This window comes from Sabethes cyaneus, chromosome 2 (genome assembly GCF_943734655.1).
Source record: "Sabethes cyaneus chromosome 2, idSabCyanKW18_F2, whole genome shotgun sequence".
NCBI classification, from domain to species: Eukaryota; Metazoa; Arthropoda; class Insecta; order Diptera; family Culicidae; genus Sabethes; species Sabethes cyaneus.
In genome coordinates this window covers 104,450,377-104,470,934 of record NC_071354.1, presented here as the reverse complement: position 1 = coordinate 104,470,934, position 20,558 = coordinate 104,450,377, and the positions used below count along the sequence as shown (strand labels likewise).

General features: G+C 35.7%; 1 protein-coding gene across 1 annotated transcript in view; it reads left to right on the top strand.

Annotated features, from left to right (window-relative positions):
* LOC128733927 (uncharacterized) overlaps nt 1–20,558 on the top strand; it is a 61,211-nt gene that overhangs the window by 10,728 nt on the left and 29,925 nt on the right. The window contains exon 2 of the mRNA XM_053827803.1: nt 8,620–8,825. Coding sequence (XP_053683778.1) covers nt 8,622–8,825 — 204 coding nt within the window. The 5' untranslated portion in view covers nt 8,620–8,621. The remainder of the gene's footprint in view (nt 1–8,619; nt 8,826–20,558) is intronic.

Genomic DNA, 20,558 nt, shown 5'->3' with positions numbered 1-20,558 from the left:
GATGTTGAACTATTGAAAAATTAAAAATAATGAACCTATGTTGTACCAGAATTCTCGCTTCGTGATTGGTTGGAAGATTCCTTACGATGATCTAAACCTATACCAATTTGATATCTGTGCTTGAGAAGTAAGCCAAAATAAGTGACCAGGATTCCTCATTTCAACAAGATTTCTTAACACCGCGGTTCAACCTAGACCATTTTAATGTCCTTGCTTGGGAAGTACGCCAGAGAAAGTAACAAAGCCCCCTCGTGCCAACAGATTTCTTATAACCGCGATTAAACCTAGTCCAATTTGATGTCTGTGTTAGGGAAGTGTGCCAGAAAAAATTACACAGGTTCGTTGTCCCAACAGATCGCAAATTCTTTACTGCGAGACGATTAAACCAAGGCGAACTTGATATCTGTGTTGGAAAAATGTGCTTCAGCTGTACTGTTCGGTTATAATACGACTCTGTATGAATACGCATGCTTGCGTGTAGTGAAAAGATGTGCTGTTGATAAAATAGGATTGAATTGGTAAAATCCCTTCAACGTGGGAAACCATGGATAATAAAAACAATCTTTAATTTCAGTAAGGTAGCAGGAAAGCAATAGTTTGTGTTCTTGATTTTGTTAAATTGTTTTCAAATGCACAATCTTTTGAGAATTGAACGTATGCAATGTTACTACTTTGATAAATGTTACATACAACGCATGTAGCATGTATATACGTTGCATATAGCATGTATACATGAAGAATCGAATGATTACAAGCATGAATGTATGCCACTATCACTACAAAGAGACTTACATAGTCCTGCGTCACCTATATATGCGGTCGTGTCTTGTACACAACCCCTCTGACTTTTTAAGAATAACTTCGTTTGCCGAACAACAGCTCCCGAATACACCACAGTTTATGCGACCAAAATCATGTTTTGCATTTCATTTTGAAAATTAAAATTCATGTACAAACAAAACTAATGGTGAACCAAGCATAGAACTATCGAATATAAAAGAAATCAAAATTCGGAAATAATAACTTATCGTATTCCCACTAATGAGTTTCAGCAACACTGAAAGCGATACCGCGTTATATTTTACAGTCAACGGTTGCTCGTCGCTTTCAGTCAAACAGAAATTGGGCCAATTTTGGGTCAACGCCGTGGTTGACACTTGGCACGTCCTGTCCTAGATCGCTACGGCAAATCAGCACTTATTCCGACCAATCACAGCGCGTGGATTTTTATTTAGACGATGCTTAAAATTTTTCAATTTTTCAAAAGTTTGTGGTAGGTTATAATGGATTTTTGGAAAAATTTCCAATCGAGTGGTACCAACATCTCTAGAATCTATTGACGGATGACTTAGTTATAAGCGTGCAAAGTATAACCACTTTTCATTACATGTTCTGTTGTAGTGAACCGACTATTTTAAACTTACTGAAAGGAAGTATTATTTCATAAAGATCTTACTACATATTTCTTTCCTTTGCAACTTCTAAATACATAAAAATGTGTATCCTATATCCTGGAATGCATTTATCGCTTTTGTATTGTCAATTGCAAGGAAAATTGTACCATCCAAAGTGCGATATCGATCATAAAAGTGCTATTTTGCATTAAATCGTTTCGGTATCTTCGGCGCACTTTTTCGTTATCTTTCCAGCAATAAGTGCGCCGAAGAGACCGAAACGATTTAAGCTAAAATAGCACTTTTATGAGCGATTGCGCACTTATTGATTGGACAATTTTCCTTGCAATTGACAATATTTCTACGAAAGATTTTAATTTAAGTAAAGCGACAAATTTCGTTCTTGCGTTATGCGTCGCATATCATGAACATTATGGCAGATTCATTGGAGTACGTAAGAACTTAATAAAATGTTATATTATTTTTGCACTGATTTGCTGGTATGAGCTGCACACTTTAGGTGAATTGTTCGCCACAATCTGCAGCATCATATTGGCGGATATTATTGGTATTGAACGACGAAAGACGAACGACCTTCGGTGTGCTTCGGTTAGGAGAGCAGCGTTCTAACTTCGACTCTCTCATTTGATCGTTTCGTCGTTGCGCACAGTGTACCTTCCAGTAAATGATATTTTATATACTTCACATATCTAGACCAGCGTCAAAGTAGTGTGTGAATCGCGCGTTTTGTCTAGTTCTGCAATGACGGGTAAATGAAATCAGTACGAAAAACATGCGGACGTTCGGTCCGTTTTTGCCTATTTATATGGGACATGTAAAGGCTGTGTTCTGGTAGAGGCACGTTCTACGGCGAGGCTGCGTCATTGACTACTATTCAGCTACAATGTTCAAACATACGTTTTTTCTCGTCATTTGCTTTAAGAGCTAGTCTATATAACGAAACATATCATAAAGAAACAAAAGTTTTTCTCTCTTTTGTCCGTCTTTTGCAACGACGAAATACATGTTTCGTATTTTCAATTCATGCTACACATTTTGTAGAATATTCCATTGTTCATGTGTTATTAACTTGCTATGGTGGCAATGGCTACGCTACTCTACACATGTATATTTTAATTAATTTTAGTTCGCTGTGTTTCAAAATTTCGTTACCTACCAGATGTTTTTGTTTTAAACTATATTGCAAGTTCGGAGGCTCTTTTTAAAGGATATTTGTAGGGTAAATTAACCATTAGTGGACCAGTCAGTACTTGAGTAGTTTTTTTCCACGAATTATTTTAAACTGGTAACGCTAAACATGCAACCGATGGCACTTACAGTACGAGTAACTTTCGATTAAGCCTAAAAAAATATCAATTTATGTTGCAAATCTCTATATTTTACATTTTAAAAACATTGTCAAAAGAACTGTGTAGATTATCGTGGAGTTTCCACAAAAGTTGTTTCTTATCTCCACAACTATAATAGCTAGAAGGTCACTTTCTTTGGCAAAGTTCTTTATAATAATCTTCTCAAAAATTGTGTAGAACATTGTTTTGCTCTATCTCTTACTGCTTGAAAAATAAAGTTTCTATCTTACTTTTAGAGGGGTTAGTCAAAGAATCGTTCGTACCATAAGCAAGCGCTTTTTACGCTGTGAAATTTCTCTGAACATACAGTGAACCAAAAAAGTATTCGGACAGCAGCGCATAAAATTTTCTTTTAGTAATTTTGCACAGTATTTTTGCAAAGAATGGTAATACATATTTTTTAAAACAATGTTTAACTAAAGCATATTTAGATGCACAACAAAAATTCGGGGAAAAGCTTTCCGTTTTGAAGATAGGGTACATATAGTTTGAATTGCTCAAAAATGCAGCCAAAAAAGTATTCGGACAGTTAACTATTAGTTGAAACAAATGTCCTCTCTCGCTCAACTACTACCTTGTAGGACCATTTACATTCTTGATGACCGGTTTTAATCTGTTTGGGATAAAATTAACAATTTTTCGAATATCCCTCTGTGAATTGCTGACCATTTTTTACAAGAGCTCGGTTTAAGTCATTGTGATAAGAAATCGAATGATTTCTCATTTAGAAATGAAATTATCTAAAAAGATGTTCAAAAGGGTTCAACTCTAGACTAAATGCTGATGTTTCGATAGGACAATTGTATGGTGCCTACCGCTCACAATTATCGACAGTATGTTTAGATTCAACATCCCGGTACAATATGTATGTACCACACAATTACAATTTTGTTTCAATTTCACCTAAAATTGTTCAAATAGTTGAGTTTACATTTAGTTCTATCCAAAAATATATATCTTTGCTGCCTCGAAGCTTTCCATACACCCCAACTTGGTTATATCCTGACACCCCAAATTGGAGTTAAACGTTTTAAAAGCGTATTATCCAGCAGTGTCGCCCTCCAAACTACTCGGAATGGCTGTTTTTGTGCTTTTCTGACTTGTCGTTAAGGCCTTAAGCAATATTCTGTTTCAACATGTTAACCCATGTTCCAAGTCCATGTAAACAAACCACTGATAGACGTCAAAGAAATGCAGTACGGGTCATACAGCAAACACCCGGGCGGTATCACAATAGATCAACTATACTGGTCGCAGTGATGAGTCAACACATGAAAAAAAACTACCCGAGGTCCATTATAGGTAAAGGGTCCACTATAGGTTAACTTACCCTATAGTAAATTGGGATTCTTTTAACGAAAAAAAAATTGAAAAAAGTATGGAGGTCTGTGTCTAGTGGCACGAAAGCTCGGTTGACGTAGAACTCGATAATTCTGGGCATTTTCAAATGTTCAGCAGTTTGTTGTGCAAATTTGCGATAAGGTTGAAGATGAAAGGAAAGTAAATTTCCCAAATGCCAGTGCCCTGTGTATCATTTTGATCAGTTTCTTGAAATTTACGGTTTCATAAAGAATTATTCACAGCGAAATTGAACTTGCTGACGTTTGCCGCACGCACACATCGACGCGCGGTTTGTTGTTGCTGTTGTTAGATTTTACATTGATCTTACACGTTTGTTTTTGTTTTCCCCCAGTTATATCCTGACGTTTGAGTGAAAAACGATAAGTTTTGTAGCCTTTTGCACTGGGCTTAGCAAACTCTATACGAAATTTGTTTTAAATTGAAAATATGCAAAATGTATTCAAAGCACATTTCTTGACATTTTGATACGTTCTGACCATGCTTTCAAGAGTTATTTTCAGAATACCTTCAAAAACAAGAATTCAGGAAAATTGGGAAACAAATTACAGTAATGTTCGGATTTGTCAGCCCCATGTTGAATTTTGGACTGACAAAATGGGGAAACTAACAAAATCGGGAATTTTTTTTCGAATTTTGTTTCAAAATTCAAGACTTAAGACCTTACAATATCGAAGACTTCTACTAAACATTACATTTAAACCCTGAATTGATCAACCGAAAGCTCAACGCATTCTAATCAACCGGGCACAGTACACTGGTCCAGAAACTTGGCGCGCTTAGAGATTTCTTATCTTATCTTATCTTATTAATACCATCACAGCCACAATGAAGGATTCCTGGAAATAATTTTAATTATTTCTAATCATAGAAATATTTCGAATTATTTTCTTGTCTCTATTGAAATTTGCAAAACATCTAAGACGTATTACAAAAGTCAAAACGGCCAGGCCAACTGTGAAGTATTGCCGCAAAAACAATAATACGAAATTAATCTTGTGTGAATAAATTATTCACACATAGATGCAGGGACGTTTCGTACCAACCGATTCTGATTATTTGCAATTTTAATTTCGTAGGGAGTATTTAGCTGGTAAAGTTTAAATAATACTCCCGACCCTCGGGGATGGGGCACGTAAATTTACTTTCTTGCCCTTGGTAAATACCTAGGGTATAGCACCTTTGGTCGCTCACTTGGTGCGCTTAGAGTTTTGAGTGGGAAAACTTGGTTTTAGGCTTATGGAACCTTTGGAAGAGTTTCTTAAATTTTAATGTATTTTTCAAACTATACAACACGCTATTGACATCTGTATATCGAGCTGCAGTAAGTGACAGCGACTGAATGTCCCGGGAGCAAAATTTGACAGCGGGCCCAAAACACTGTCGAGGCAGTCGAGTGAAACGTAGCGACGAAGTGCTATCTCATTTCTGCTCGCGCTATCATGTTGGCACCCAAAACGTGGTTACCTGCCAATAGGGTGCCAATCATCATAAAATTTGAAAGTTAACGGTTTGAAAGGCTGCCCTTTCATTTGCAATCAATTTCGTTCGAATAGGAATGAATTTCGTTTTTGCCTTGATATAACGTAAGACCCCGTACAAAGTAAACGCGACACGACTTCGCTCACATTCGTTTGAATACGCAGCCGTGCTATTGGCGAAAAAGTGCTGCGTATTTAAACGAATGTGAGTGAAGTCGCGTTCGCGTCGCGTTGCTGTCGCGTTTACTCTGGCGGTACCCTAGCGAACATAAAAATAAAGTTGCTTTATATCGAGGTATTACTGCACTCAAAATAATCCGCACATAACTAATGGAAAATTTCCATATGAAATTCCTTAGGATTATTATGTGCCACATATAAACACAATCCACCCAGAAGTACCCATGAAAATTATATGCATATGAATAGTATGTGCAAATTTTAAAGGTAAATTTTAAAAACATAAATGGTAACTGTTTGGCACATAAAGTTCATTTACTAGGCACATGGAAAAAATCTATGTGTGAAACACATGGAAACTATACGAAAAGTTTTCTCAGTGTGTACTCAAATAGCCCGCCGAGAGCCAATGAGGTTTAAAAAGGTGTGGAAGAAAAAGACATTTATGGTATTAGTAGCGAAAAATCAGAAAACGACGTCAAACTACAAAAACAAATCGCGTCGGACAATGGGGTTTGTTTTTGGAGTTTGACGTTACGCATGATCGTGATTGGTCCGTTTACGATTCCACTCACATCATGATGAAATTTCTTCATTGCACTAACACCACTTAACCAACATTGCCACATCTGATATACAGTAGGATTTCGAATTTGGCAACAAATGCGTGTCGCCTATGTTGCCAAAATCGGAACAGTGCCAAAATCGAAACCATTTTTTTGATATGAAAAAATTGAATGTAAATGCGTTAGAAATTGACTAAATGTTATTTCTCAACGATTGCAAAAACGGATACTTTTGTTGCCAAAATCGAACCATGCCAAATTCGAAATCCCACTGTATATCACATTGCACGAGAGCGTCAGGCCGACGCAAGAAAGCTTTAGATACACTGCCGTAAGATGTAGTCGCACGTCAATAAAAATATAACCTTTCGAAACATTCTACAACTGCAATTTTTTTTCCTGTTCTGACGTCATTACTTTGGGTCATTTGGAACATGTGTGCGAAAATTGATTAAAGCATATTTTTGAAAGCGAAATATTTTGTGCTTCCATAATCGGTCCGTGGCAAACTCAAGGCATGCCAAAATCGAAGTCCAACTGTACTTACATTGTACTGTTGCATAGCATTATTCGGTACTTACAAATAAATAGCCATTGTTTATATATTACGTTTTGTGTGCTATTATAATGTTAGTATTAGAGAATTTTAGGTAGCGTTAAAGTACTAGAATTTGACACCTAAATATGTTAAGTTTAAATCGTCTGCTAACTAACTATAACAGTACAACCTAATTTTACATATAACTTTACAGTACAACCTAATTTTACATAACTTTAGCTAGCATCAAAATATTGAATTCAGCGCAAAAGAAATCAATCTATAAGTTTTTAGTCTTTGTTACAAAAAAGTAATATTTTTATTACGTCATTTTACTTTGGTGTTGTCTAGGTCAGTGATATGTCGCTAGGTGGTAGCTATTGCGATTATATTTTTTTTATTCATTTAGTCAAAACATTTTTTATTTATCTTTTTGTTATTGTATAAATTATCCAAATAAAAAAACTGCATTTAATAGAGTTAATAAAAATTAATAAAATCAAGATTTTTTACAAAATCGTTATTTTATCATAACACGTATTACGGATGTTGTTGGTAAAACAGTTCTCAGAAAAAAAAACAAAATACGAGAGTTGTGAATTTTCTTTGTTTTTTGGTTGTTATGACCATGGTTGGTCCATCTTGTCATGAAATTTTCATTATTTCCTCATTTGTATAGTTTCGGTGTATTAGTTCTTACGGATCATATACGATATACAACTCCCAGAAAAAGACACATCAATAGCAAACATTATATTTTAGTGGTGGTGCGTGCCAACGCCTTTTTCTACAGAGACTATACGTAATTTTCTCACATTCGTGAAACTTCGAAGAGAAGCAAAAATATCGATTACATAACAACCGCATATTTGTGACTGTTTTGTTCACTCTACTTTGCCGTCTCTCAGAGCATGTAATATGTATTTGTATTTTTTGCGATTGATGATGCTCATTTTAAGTGGATTATTCTGTTCGTCGGAAGTTACGATATCGAAAAGTGACGAACGACGAACGAACGACTGTCAAGCGAAGGAGCGCCAATACAGCGCTACTCTCTCATTTGACCGCTCTTCGTTTCATACGATTGTTCCTTTCAGTAAATAGGATTTATATACTTCGCTATATCTATACCACAGCAATGATGTGTGAGTCGTGAGTTGTGCCATTGCAATAGGGGGCAAATGAACGTAAAAGTGGCATGCAAAGCATGCGGGCAGTCGGCTCGTTTTGATCGTACGATGTTGAAAATGTGTTTGCTTGCGACGAAATAATATATGGAAAACAGTTCTGTAGCAATGCTTATGTTCTTATTGTTTTTGCTGGGATGTGAATGCCGTACTTGGCGTACAGAATCGTTTGGTCGATTGTGCGTAAGTGTGTTAGTGAAAGCATGTAGATTATAGGTAATTTTTTCTATTGCAGTAGTTGTTCATTTTGTGTCGTGTGAGTATAGTCGTTTCGTTTGCATTTTATAGCAGAGGTACAAGCGTTTTGTAAAAAAAAACATAACTTGCGCGTCAGAAAGGTAAATTAACAATTTTAAATTATTGTTTTGTCAACGTGTTACTTGTTTGTTGCTTTTTATTTCACACAAGTATAAATATGTATAAAAATTAAAAATGGAATTTTTATAATCAACTATTGTAAAAAATGAAGTTTTTAGATATAATTTTCACTTAGGTAGATATTTTCCCGAAATAATGTGACTTTTCTTTTTTGCTATATTTTCAGCAATGCCTTCACTAATGCTAAGTTTGCCGGTTGGTCGTTACACGTCCTATTTCGATAACGCCGGGTCGGTAAAGAAGATCGATGTGAATCGAAGTAAGAAGTGTTCGCGTGTTCGATATTCGGGAACGGTTAAGAAAAAAAATTGTTTTCCAAGTGGCGAATTATTACAACAATTAGATGCCTGCCTTGAGGAGCTCAATGTTACGGTGAGTAATGGGATATAAGAAAGCATAAAAATGTTAGCGTTTTACCTTTGTTATACTATATAACAAAGGTTAAGAAATTGGTCGAAAAACACGAAATTGATCCGAAATCCGAAATTGTGGCAGGCCCCAGTTTATTGTACGCCACATCAGGGTGTCGTATCACTATTAGTATGAGTGATTTCCATTTGCTAATCGACGGCATTGTCCCAAGAAGGTATTATACAACGAATAAAGTTTATTGCCTTATTGGGAGAATTCATCCATACATCTGAGGGTTGTATTAAAGTCATGTCAAAGAAAGTGGTTCTTTTATCCCTACTATAAAACTGAACCTTGTCGTGGTGTAGGGCTTTTTAACTAATCAGTAAATGAACAGCGGTCACGTTTACTTCTGAATGTGGGTATATATCAAAATACTTTTGTGATTTCAAGTGGGACTCGGGGTAAAAATTTACCAAATGTGATTGTTGCGTTGTTCAGAAAATGCTTTTATTCCGTTCAAGAATAAGGCCAGTATGGGGATCTCTGACAATAGATGAAGTTTTCTGGGATTCATCCCTATTTATCACAACTGTCACAAATATCTCCGACAAATGTCGGATTGATTGAGTGAGTTGGTCGGGGGCTTAGGGTTAGTAAGGGGATATAAGCGGGATACCAGATCCGATTGGATGCCGAAGGACCACTCTGTCATGATTACGGGTAATAGCACTTCTTAGGCAGCAGATGGGAAAATTAGGTCAATTCGTGTCGCGTGTTCGAGTTTCGGCTAGGCGGTGCTGCTAGATAGAGTAGGATTTTTGCACTGGCCCCATGGCTGTCCTGAGCTCTGATGGCCGCCCGCGGGCTTTGTCGATGGGAAGGGGTTGAGTCTTAAAGAGACGTTTAAGCCCAGAGCTTTACAGCACTTTGGTCTCAAGGGTTGGAAGGCGGGCGAGTCTCTATATTTTGAAGCTTTTGTCGACTACCACGAACGTCCAGCTTGTGCTGCGCTGAATTTACTTTGTATCGTGGGAATGCACTGTGAATGCTAAGGGGATGAAAGATTAAATTTGCCCTGATAAGTTGATACCCACTAATGCTCCGAAATTTGTCTTACCTATTGGTTCATTTGTGGTTGTTTGTGTTGGCATACTGAAAGCGGGCGCGCGGTTGAAGACCGGTGTCTGGCGGGGCTGACGAATTCTCCACTTCTTCACTATACCACATATTGCAACTCGAGTGGTACAAAAAGTCCAAAGCACATTTACAAATTCGATCTATTATTTTTCTTATCATCATCATCGTCATAATCATCATTATCATCATCATCGTCATCATCATCATATTTAAAATATGACATTCCGGCCTTTGGCAGAGAGATCTTAGAGTCAGTTCGTGGAGTCCGCGCAGGGCCGAAACGCCTCCGCCTGCGGGTATAGGCGTGACGGCTATGCTTGGGGCTCTACCTGTGTTTTAGGGGGCGACAGTGCCTGTCTCGTCAGGTAGAACTGATGTTTGGGGTCTCCCTGACACTTTGTTGACATCACAAAAGGGCCCAGCGCAGAGTTTTATACGCTATTAAGCGACCAGTTGGATAACCCGAAAAAAAGGAAAAAAAGGAAAAAGGAAAAGAAAGTGGTTCTTTTATGAAGTAGTGCCACGCAATAGCCTAGTAGATGTTCCGCATTTTCACTTTCTAGGTTACAGAAGCGACACGTGTAATCTTCTAATTTCCCCAGTTATTTTAAGCGATCTTTGCTTGCATAGTGGCCTGTTACGAGGCCAGAGTGAGTACGTAAGTCCTTTTTAGACAGGCTAAGAAGTTTCTGGGTTATTGTTTTATTAGGAGATAAAAATTTCTTTGATTGTCGAGCTGTCAGATTTTTTTTCCAGACATCATCAATCATTGATTTTTCCCAGTTTTTTAATTGCATTCTAATGGTACATTCTGAGGCCCCACAGGATGGTTCTGGTCCAATGAAAGATTTAATCGATCCAACTTTTGCCAACTGATCCGCTTTTTCATTGCCTTCAATTCCACAGTGCCTAGGGACCCAAAAAAGTTTTATTATGCTTTTTCTAGCCACTTGCTGTAGCAATTCAATGCATTCCCAAACCAGTTTAGATGAACCCGAAACTGACTTCAGTGCTTTTAAAGCAGCCTTGCTGTCAGAAAATATGCATATATTTGCATGTCTATAATTTCGTCGCAGACAAACTGTAGCACATTCAATAATTGCCTGTATTTCTGCTTGAAAAACAGTCGGTCGTTGGCCCATGGATATTGATATGTCGACTCCGGGGCCCGTTACGCCAGCTCCAACTTTGTTGTTTAGTTTAGAACCGTCAGTGTAGAAGATTATCGATCCTGGTTGAATATTAGGCCCACCTGATTCCCACTCCGTGCGACTAGTTTCTGTTACATGGAATAGTCGTTCAAAGTTATACAGCCCGGACTCGATTATCCGGGTACTCATTTTTATTTTCAGCCCGGACAATCGAATCACCCGGATAATCGAATCATCATTTTTGGTAAAATTTTTTTTTTGGTCTGTCAAGTTTTTTGACTTTTAGGTATCAGAAATGTTTTATTTATTATTGATCTATCTTCCCAAAAGTCAGAAAAATCCTTTCTTACGACTTTTTCGGTTGATGATTTTTTTTTGGTACAATATTATTTTTTATATGTTATGTTTTTCAATATTTAGGTATTATACATGTTTTACCTTTGTTATACTATAACAAAGGTTTAAAAATTGGTCGAAAAACACGAAATTGATCCGAGGCCCGGAGGGCCAAGTCACATATACCAATCGATAGGGTTCGACGATTTGAGCAATGTCTGTGTGTGTGTGTGTGTGTATGTATGTAATGATTTTTTCTATCGCCTGTTTCTCAGAGATGGCTGAACCGAATGGTTCGCTATTACTTTTGTTTGAAAGGTGTTATTGTCTAGTAGATCACTATTGAGTTGCTTCGTGATACGACGTTTTGTTTAAAAGTTATAAGCAAAAATGTGAAAAATACGTGACACGGGTTTCTTCGAAACTACATGACCGATTTCATCGATCTTAGTATCGAATGAAAGCCCTTATTAAAGGTAAATTGTTCAGGAATTTTTAATTGAAAACAAATAAGTAGTTTAAAAGTTAGCCTTAAAAAACCTGTTTTGACAAGGTAATAATTATCGCCTGTTTCTTAGAGATGGCCAAACCGATTTATGCGCTATTAGTCTCATTCGAAAGATAATATATCCTAATAGATCACTATTGAATGGTTTTTTGATTGGATGTTTAATTTGAAAGTTATGAGCAGCCGTATACACCACACCAAAATTAACAATAATTTATAATGATTTTAACCAAGATAATTTACCTAATTTCAATTATTTTAATATCAAACGAGAGGTTATGACACTACGAATATATATGCAAAATTTCATAAGAATTGGTTTTACCGGTTAAAATATATTAACCGTCGAACACTCGCGCCAACTTTTGTAACACAGTTACTCGCGCGCACAATAGCCCCAAACCAAAGAAAACGTGTGCACTAGAGTTTTGACTGGGAAAACTTGGTTTTAGGTTTATCGAACCTTTGGAAGAGTTTCTTGAAATTGAAAGCTCTATCGTCTGGAGGAATTTAAATTTTTATTACTCCCCCTAAAAGTAAAATAAAAAAAATATTTTTCTTCAGTGTCAATATAACACATTGATGTGTTCTGCAAAATTATAGAGCATATTATTACAAGAAATTTTGCTAAAGACAGTAACCTTCTATCTCTGCAGCGAAGATAGAAAAATCTTATTTATTGTATATGAATTTGTAAAATCAGTTTTTCTATTTTTGCTCTTTTTGTAATTGTTGTATGACTTTTTCATGTACTACAAAATTGTACAAATAGTAAAAATACACAACTTTGCTGAAAACAGTATACCTGTATGTTTGCTTGTTTAGGAACTGTAGAACTTTGATTATAAAGAATACCCTAATTTTGACTCCGAATTACTCGACTACCAGCAGACGGATACATTTTAAACATTTTACATTTGCTGATAGTTTTTCTGCATAAATTTTCCCAACAATTTAAATTATTAATGCATTGAATAATTATGATATTTTGCTCACAATAAGTTTGTTGAAGAATATACGTTAGTTAAACAACGATTTGTAACTTTATAACAATATGGCGTTGAAAAACCTACACGTGTTGTATAAAATACAACAGCGTGAGTTAATAAAAATTGATGAAAATTATTCAAGAAAACTCTATTGATGTGATTCAAATAGAATGGCATTACAGGAAACTATACATAGTTCAAAAACCTATAAACTAGACCTTTACTAGACTATGTATATGCTAAAGGATAAGATTTTCTCTTACAACTTACTTTTATTTGCACTTACTCAGATTAATAATAACTTACTTATCCTTACTCAGCAATTTCATGAAAAAAGGATCTATCAAAATTTAAAAGTGTTCCTATTTTGTTCAAATTTTGTGAACTTTTCCAATTTTCAAACATTTTATGTTAACCAACGCACAACGATAACCAATAGATGAATTATTTTCCGAAGACGTGTCGATTTCTATCTCAAATAGCAAGTAAGACCGTATAACAAAGGTTCCTTTCACCACTAGGTGGATTAAATCGGGTTTTTTTATTATTGATCAATCTCCCCTAAAGTAATTAAATTCTTTTTTTGCAATTTTTTTACTGATGATTACAATGATGGTGGTGATGATGATAATGATGATGGTGATGATGATTTTTAACTAAAAAAATTGATTTCATCATCGCAGGATTTATTTTTGTTTTGTTCGTCGATAAAAGGGATATAAGAAAGGAATTTCGTAGCTTTAGGGAGGTGAATCACTGCTTGTCTAGTTGGAATCATCATGTAGCATGAAAACTATTACATTTGGGTTTGAAATAAATCAATGAAAAAAAAATTATTTTTTTTCACCCGGATAATCGAGTCTAAAAACCCGGATAATCGAATCCCCGGTTAATCGAATCCCCGGATAATCGAGTCCGGCCTGTATTGCCTATCCATCCAGTCCTCATGCGTTAATATGGGATTAATTTTAAAATCCTTTAAGATACTGAGATGACCCCTAAGGTCTCCATCAAAGAACTTTTTTGTTCTCCTTAACCTTATTGCATTTTTCTCAGCTTCTAGTTGAACAAATAGGTGCAGTGGAAGCAAACTTAAAATAGTGTCTAACGCTTTTGATGGCGTATTGCTAGTTGCTCCGGTTATGGAGATTGTAGCTAATCTTTGCAACTTCTCTAGTTTCTTCTAAGCATATTTAGTCTTTGTTTTCGGCCACCAAACTAAGGCCGCATATGTTATCCTGGGTCTTACTATTGCTGTGTAGATGCAATGATTCATTTTAGGTTTCAGTCCCCATTTATTTCCGAAAGTTTTTCTACTTATCCATACAGCATTCATAGTCTTATTTAACACTTGATCCAAGTGTAAATTCCACATTATTTTGTTATCAAGAATCACTCCTAGATATTTCACTTTGGGAGAAATATTTAGTTTTGTTCCTTCTAAGTACAAGTCAGGTATTTTGGTTTTCCTTCTTCGCGTGAAAGAAATAACAGTAGTTTTGTGAGGGTTTATAGAAAGACCCTCATCTCTGCACCACGATATTGTAGAATCCAGAGCATGCTGCAATCTATCTTTATTAACTTGTTCATATTTCCCACGAACTATAATTGTAATGTCATCAGCGAAACCAATTATTTCAAATCCTGACGCTTCAAGATGTGATAGTAGTTCGTCAACAACAAGTGACCACAACCCACAACAAAGGTGAAAGAACTCCTCCCCGTGGGCAACCCTTTACAGTCTTTACCATGACAGTTGACATTCCATGGCTACTAGCTATTTCTCTTTTTTATAATATTTGACAAATCCAATCTACAATAGCTTTATCGAAATTACGTTTTATCATAACATTTTTCATTGAAGTGTGAGATGCATTATCAAATGCTCCTTCAATATCTAAGAATGCAGCCAATAAAATCTCCCTGGCTTCAAACGTCTTTTCAATTGTTGTTACGAGTGCATGAAGTGCTGTTATTGTCCCTCCCATGGGTAGGTGGTTCGACGAGTCCTTCAACAGCCGCTTAGTTTTTAGTCCGTGTGTAGAATGTAATCTAGTTTAATTTAGTGTAGTTTGTAGTATAGGGGTAGTTCGGGGGTTGAGGGCACCGGGAGGGCCAAGTAAGTTCCTAAGGGAACTGAAACTAAACTCTACTCATCTTTTCTTTATTTTTTTTTCTCACTATTACACCCTACTTTATACCTCTCTTATAGTAAAATTGACAGTCCTGCATCACTAACCTACCAGTAGGTTACTTCCCCCCTCCTTTTTTTTCTTCTCGCTATGTAAGACTACCATTATGTTTATTTATTTATTTATTTATTTACTATTTGATGGGGTTTTCAACCGCTGGTTGGTTCGCCCCAAACCATTATGTGTTAATATAATCTAATTATAATTAATATAACTAATTATAATATATAAACTAATTATATAATTAATTACTCGATCCTTAGTTAAGATCAAGTGAAGTGGAAGCAGTGAGCAATGCAAAATGGAAGTGATGGAATATAACGGCGGAAAAGTGTTAGTAAGATTGATGGCCAAAGATGGCCACTGCTTATTCTCTGCAATGGCATGCCATCTGTTCCGTTCGGATTGAAAATCGGCTGACCATTACGCAAGGGTCTCAGAGCTAAGGAAATTAGTTGCCCAAAACATTCGGGCCCACAAGGAAGATTTTCAAATACTCCTTCAAGCGACATTATGGGAAGAGACACCGACAGAATCGATAGAAGAAATAGCAGTGAAAATTGACAGATTCCTGGACAGCGGAATGGGGAGGAGCTGAATCTATCATAGCTGTTACCAAAATATTCAATAAAAGGCTTGACCTCTATAACGAGAGGGGTAATGTCATAAAATTCAACGAAAACGGTACAGGAAACGGTGTTATCAGAGTTGCTTATAGGCTTCCGTCAAATACCAGGAACTCAACTGGGCGAAATCACTACGACAGTGTTGTCCAGGTCCTTCGCTTACACTGTGATCCATCAGAGAGAATTGACCAAGTACCAAATCGAGGGTACGACGCCCCGATCTATCAGATCTCCAATTGGCAAAGATTCCCCAGGATAAATGCATCGCAAATCAGCAATCGAACAACGACATCGACAATATCAGATTCACAAAATACGCGAAACACTTCAAAGTTGTTGGTGTCAACCTGGAATGTAAGGGGCTGTTCTACGGAACAAAAAAGAGAGGCAATCGACAGTGGATTGAGACAACACTACAACAGGGAATACAAATTTGCTGCGCTCCAAGAAACCCGCATGCCAAATTGCACAACGGAAACGTCCAACTACTTCTGGTTGAACGTAGTTTCATTGCTGGCGAATGAAGGGCAAATAAATGATAATATTTTGAAATTTTCATGTTTTTTTTTATTTTCATCAAAAATAATTTTTTACGGTGTATATAACTTTTTCTAAAGATGAGAATTATATTATAAGTATTATAATTCTCATCTTTAGAAAAAGTTATACACTGTAAAAAATTATTTTTGGTGAAAATAAAAAAAAACGTGAAATTTTCAAAATATTATAAAACTTATTTGCCCTTCATTTGCCAGCAATGAAACTTTCAGAAAAAGTAGTGTATATTGTTAGCTTTAACATGTCAAAAAAAAAAAATTTTTAAAAAATGCGCTTTTTTAGATATTTAACTTTTTAGTTTTATTTTCTTTATTTTTTCAACACAAAAAATGTTTTGCCCTTTACGCTGCAGCTGCTGCTACTGTTGAACAACTCCGTCAATTCAAAATTTATTTTCAGTTTTGTTATAAAATAATCAAACTTTTGGCTAGTAACAAAACCCTAGATAATAGAAAAAAGGTAGTGAATAATATGGTATATGACAATTGAGTGCTTACTTTTAGAGTGGTTGTAATCAGTGCTGAAAAATGTGATGGAATTGTTAGTAGCGAGGTGGCGATTGCCTTCAGCAGCTGAAAAATGTACGTTTTTGGATAACAATTTTAAATTCATCATATTTCTTATCGGAAACCCAGTAAATTGTGTTTGTGTGAATTAAATCTATGGTTAAGTGATTTGTGAAGATGTTCCTATCAAAAGATTTTGAAAATACATATGAATAAAAAAGTGCATTTTAGTTCATTTATTTTCAACTGATTAAAATAGTGACACCTGACACTACTTAACTCGTTCCTTACCCTACATCTGCTAAATTTGATAAGAAATGGTCTTACCGGTCTTGACTGATACGAATCAAATAGAACGCACAGCGGGACCAAACCTCAAAAATATGCGTAATTTATTTATATGCGTAATTAGGGTGGTACAAATTTTAGTTTTTTGGAATGCGCCCTACATTTTTTAGTTTGTTCACAAAAGTTGTAGAATATAGTAAAATAAGAAGATCGCAGTAAACAGTGCGTGTGGACGGCAGCAAAATTTTTCTTACAGTTTGTAAAACAAAATTTAAAAAAACGAATTATCGGTTCCGTACGAATTGGGAAGTTGGAAATAATCAAGCAGATTAGTTGTTAAAATAATCAAACAGATTAGTTTTTCGGCCAGCGGCAGCAGATATAGAATTAGCATGTGCCTTGAAGATAGTGACAAACAAGTTACATGTTTGGATGCAGACGGAATTACTGGAGGCAACTATTACTGGAAGCGGCCCGAATTTACGCTTGTGCATACGGTAGTCACTTTTGCGGTTTATGAAGTTCTGCCCCGGAGGCACCCAAAACCTAGCTTTCGAATAGGACTTTAAATTGTTTCAAGTTTAATCGAAAATGCTGTTCAGTGGCGGGATTTAATGGAATGGACGAAGAAACAAATGCCGGTGAGGTCGTTTCATAACTTCACTCGTTTATCTATTTGATTTTCCTGTATTCATATATTTTATTATTTCTAAATTTTATTCTTTTACTAAGCAATTAAAATGATGCCAGGTAGACGGAACTTTTCAATTTTCAGAGAGCGAAAAAAGGCGCTATAACCTTGGCCTATTGCAGCCAGACTATGGTTAATGCCATAAGTTCATCCCCGAGGGTCCGGAGTATCACTTAACCTTTATTAGCAAAGATACTCCCAACGACTACAATTTGTAATCTGTAAATTAATCAATATCTTTAAGGGAAGCGTTTGGTACGGGAGGTCCACGCTTTCTTCCTTCCCCTTGATTTCAATGAGTTGAATGGAATTAAGTATCATTTTTAATTCCACTTAATTCTTTGGAATTCTCTCTGCGGTACATGCTGCGCAGTTGGCTTGGCCGTTGACAAGAAAAATGACCGATTTAAGCAATCGGCATTTTCCAGGATGCCTTCAAGTATTGGCTGCGTTAGTGTGAGATAAGATAAGATAAGAAAACTTGTAGAATATAGTAAAATAAACAACTTTGCTGCACATAGTAACTATCCGTCGCTTACTGATAACAGAATATAATGATTTGCTTAATAATAAAGCAGTTAAGTGGGGACCGAATTCTGGTCGAAAAATAATAAATTTTGGTTAAGTATTGGGATATTTTGGTTATTGATTGAGGTATAATTCAAGATATTCTATATGTTTAGTTGCAAAAATAGTGATAATTATGCTTTAGGCAACTGGGCGCGTGACTGCTCTCCAGAAAACGATAAAGTGCTGGTCGTACGCGCCGGAAACCAAAAGAGTATCGAAGAAAGGGTTTCAGGATGATTGAAAATTGTAAACAAAAATGGCTTACTGTGAAGGCATGTAATTCCGATCACTCAACCACAATCAAAGTGGTCGATTTTTAGAAAATTAAATCAAAAATCATAGTCAGTGAGGAATGTCATAACCGAAACAAAAGCTGATCAACTATGACATTTAATTCAATCTTCTAAAAACAGCTACTTTAGTTTGATTGGAATTATATGCGTTCACTAAAATTAATTCAATATTAATATCAATACAATACATGCATTTTTATATACTTAATTCATTTTTACATACTGAAAAAAAATTTCAGCCAAATTTGATCACTAGATTCCGGAATACACATACCACCGCTGAACATGGCTTCGAAAAAAACTATAACTACGTGTACCGTCTGTAAAATAACTACAGTCAACTTTCGCTAATTGCACTAAGCTCTTAGCCCACTTAGTGAGATCCAAATCCGAAATTGTCCAAAATGTAAACAAGGGCGCCAGTATCTGTCAATTGACGGTATGGTGATTTGGTCGAAATCGATTGTTTTTGTCGAAATCGTCGCAGAAAGATTTATAAAAATATATACCCCCATTCAACACGGAGTCGAAGCGAAACTTAACCTTTTCGTTGTTGAAATTTATTTCTAGATTGTTTAACAAGTAAAAAGTAGAATACGACAATGTTAACATATATTGACATTTTTAACTGTTTTGCCGTGATGCTAAAAACAAGAGGATCAAACCTCAAAATGGTCAGGTAACGATATGATGCAACGTGATGCAACTGTATTCCGTTTAATTAATTTTAATATTTTCTAAATAAATTATTTTCTGCATTTGAAATATGTAGTTCATTCAAGAGCCCCACGGAAGATAAAATATACTGTCAGAAATGACGTTTGGCTTCTTTTTAGATGGGCTATACTGCCTATAATCGCATATCAGTCCCATCTGCAATATCATCGAGTTCAGAAAACAGCGTTTGAAGGTATTTTTCTTGTTTTGGTTAGTTTACCTGTTGAGCGCAGTTTATTCCTATTTTTTCAACACAATATAATGAAATAGTCCTTTAATAATTTTTTGTGAAAATTGCAATGAAAAATAAGGTGGATCAGTCATATCATATCATATCAGTCATGTGCGATCATATCATATCAGTTATATATCATATCAGTCATATGCGATTACTTAGGTCATCGAGTAGCTAAAGTAGCTCTTCTCAGTCGCAACCGTTCTGTGATAGAAGTAGTTATGCTGCGAATAGCATTTTTTCTCAGCTTTTCAATGGTGGTCTTAAAATGAAAATCGGTTGAGGTGCCCATGGTGAAAACGGCGATTTTTGTCATAAAATCCAATCAAGTGACCAAATACAAGATGACCACCAAAAAATTTAATTTTTACTTTAGGAATTTCAACCTATTCTTTTTCTTTACATAACTATTCCATTTATTAGTTGTATCATTGCAAATTTAGAAAATATTTCATGACATATATTTCAAAATTTGCTAAAAATTTAACTTTTTTTTAAACCATCGAGCCCCTTCGCGAAAGAGGGGTCCACTGTTTCGAGGTATTAAGAATTCTCATATTTTAACCATTTCCAACCAATCAAGTATAAGAGTTCCATTATTCGAAGACCTCACGTGTCATTAGTGGCCCCGTTCCAACGAAAATTACTCAATTAACTTTCTTTGAAACAACCCTGTATTTATTAATTAACTGATGGTTTTTAATAATTAAAAAGCGAAAAAACAACTACAAATATTGTTTATATGGATTGAAGTAAAATATATGGCCCTACCAAGCAAAAACATTTGGTGGGACTGATATGCGATTATTTTTAAGATGGGACAATTTGTCTTCATATTTTTTCAGACTTTTTGGAATAAAAACAGCTTTTTTGTATTCTTAATGGATAGTAAAGCAAGAAAAAGAGAAAATCTGATATTTAACTTAAAAACGATGAAAATGCATATGGGACTGA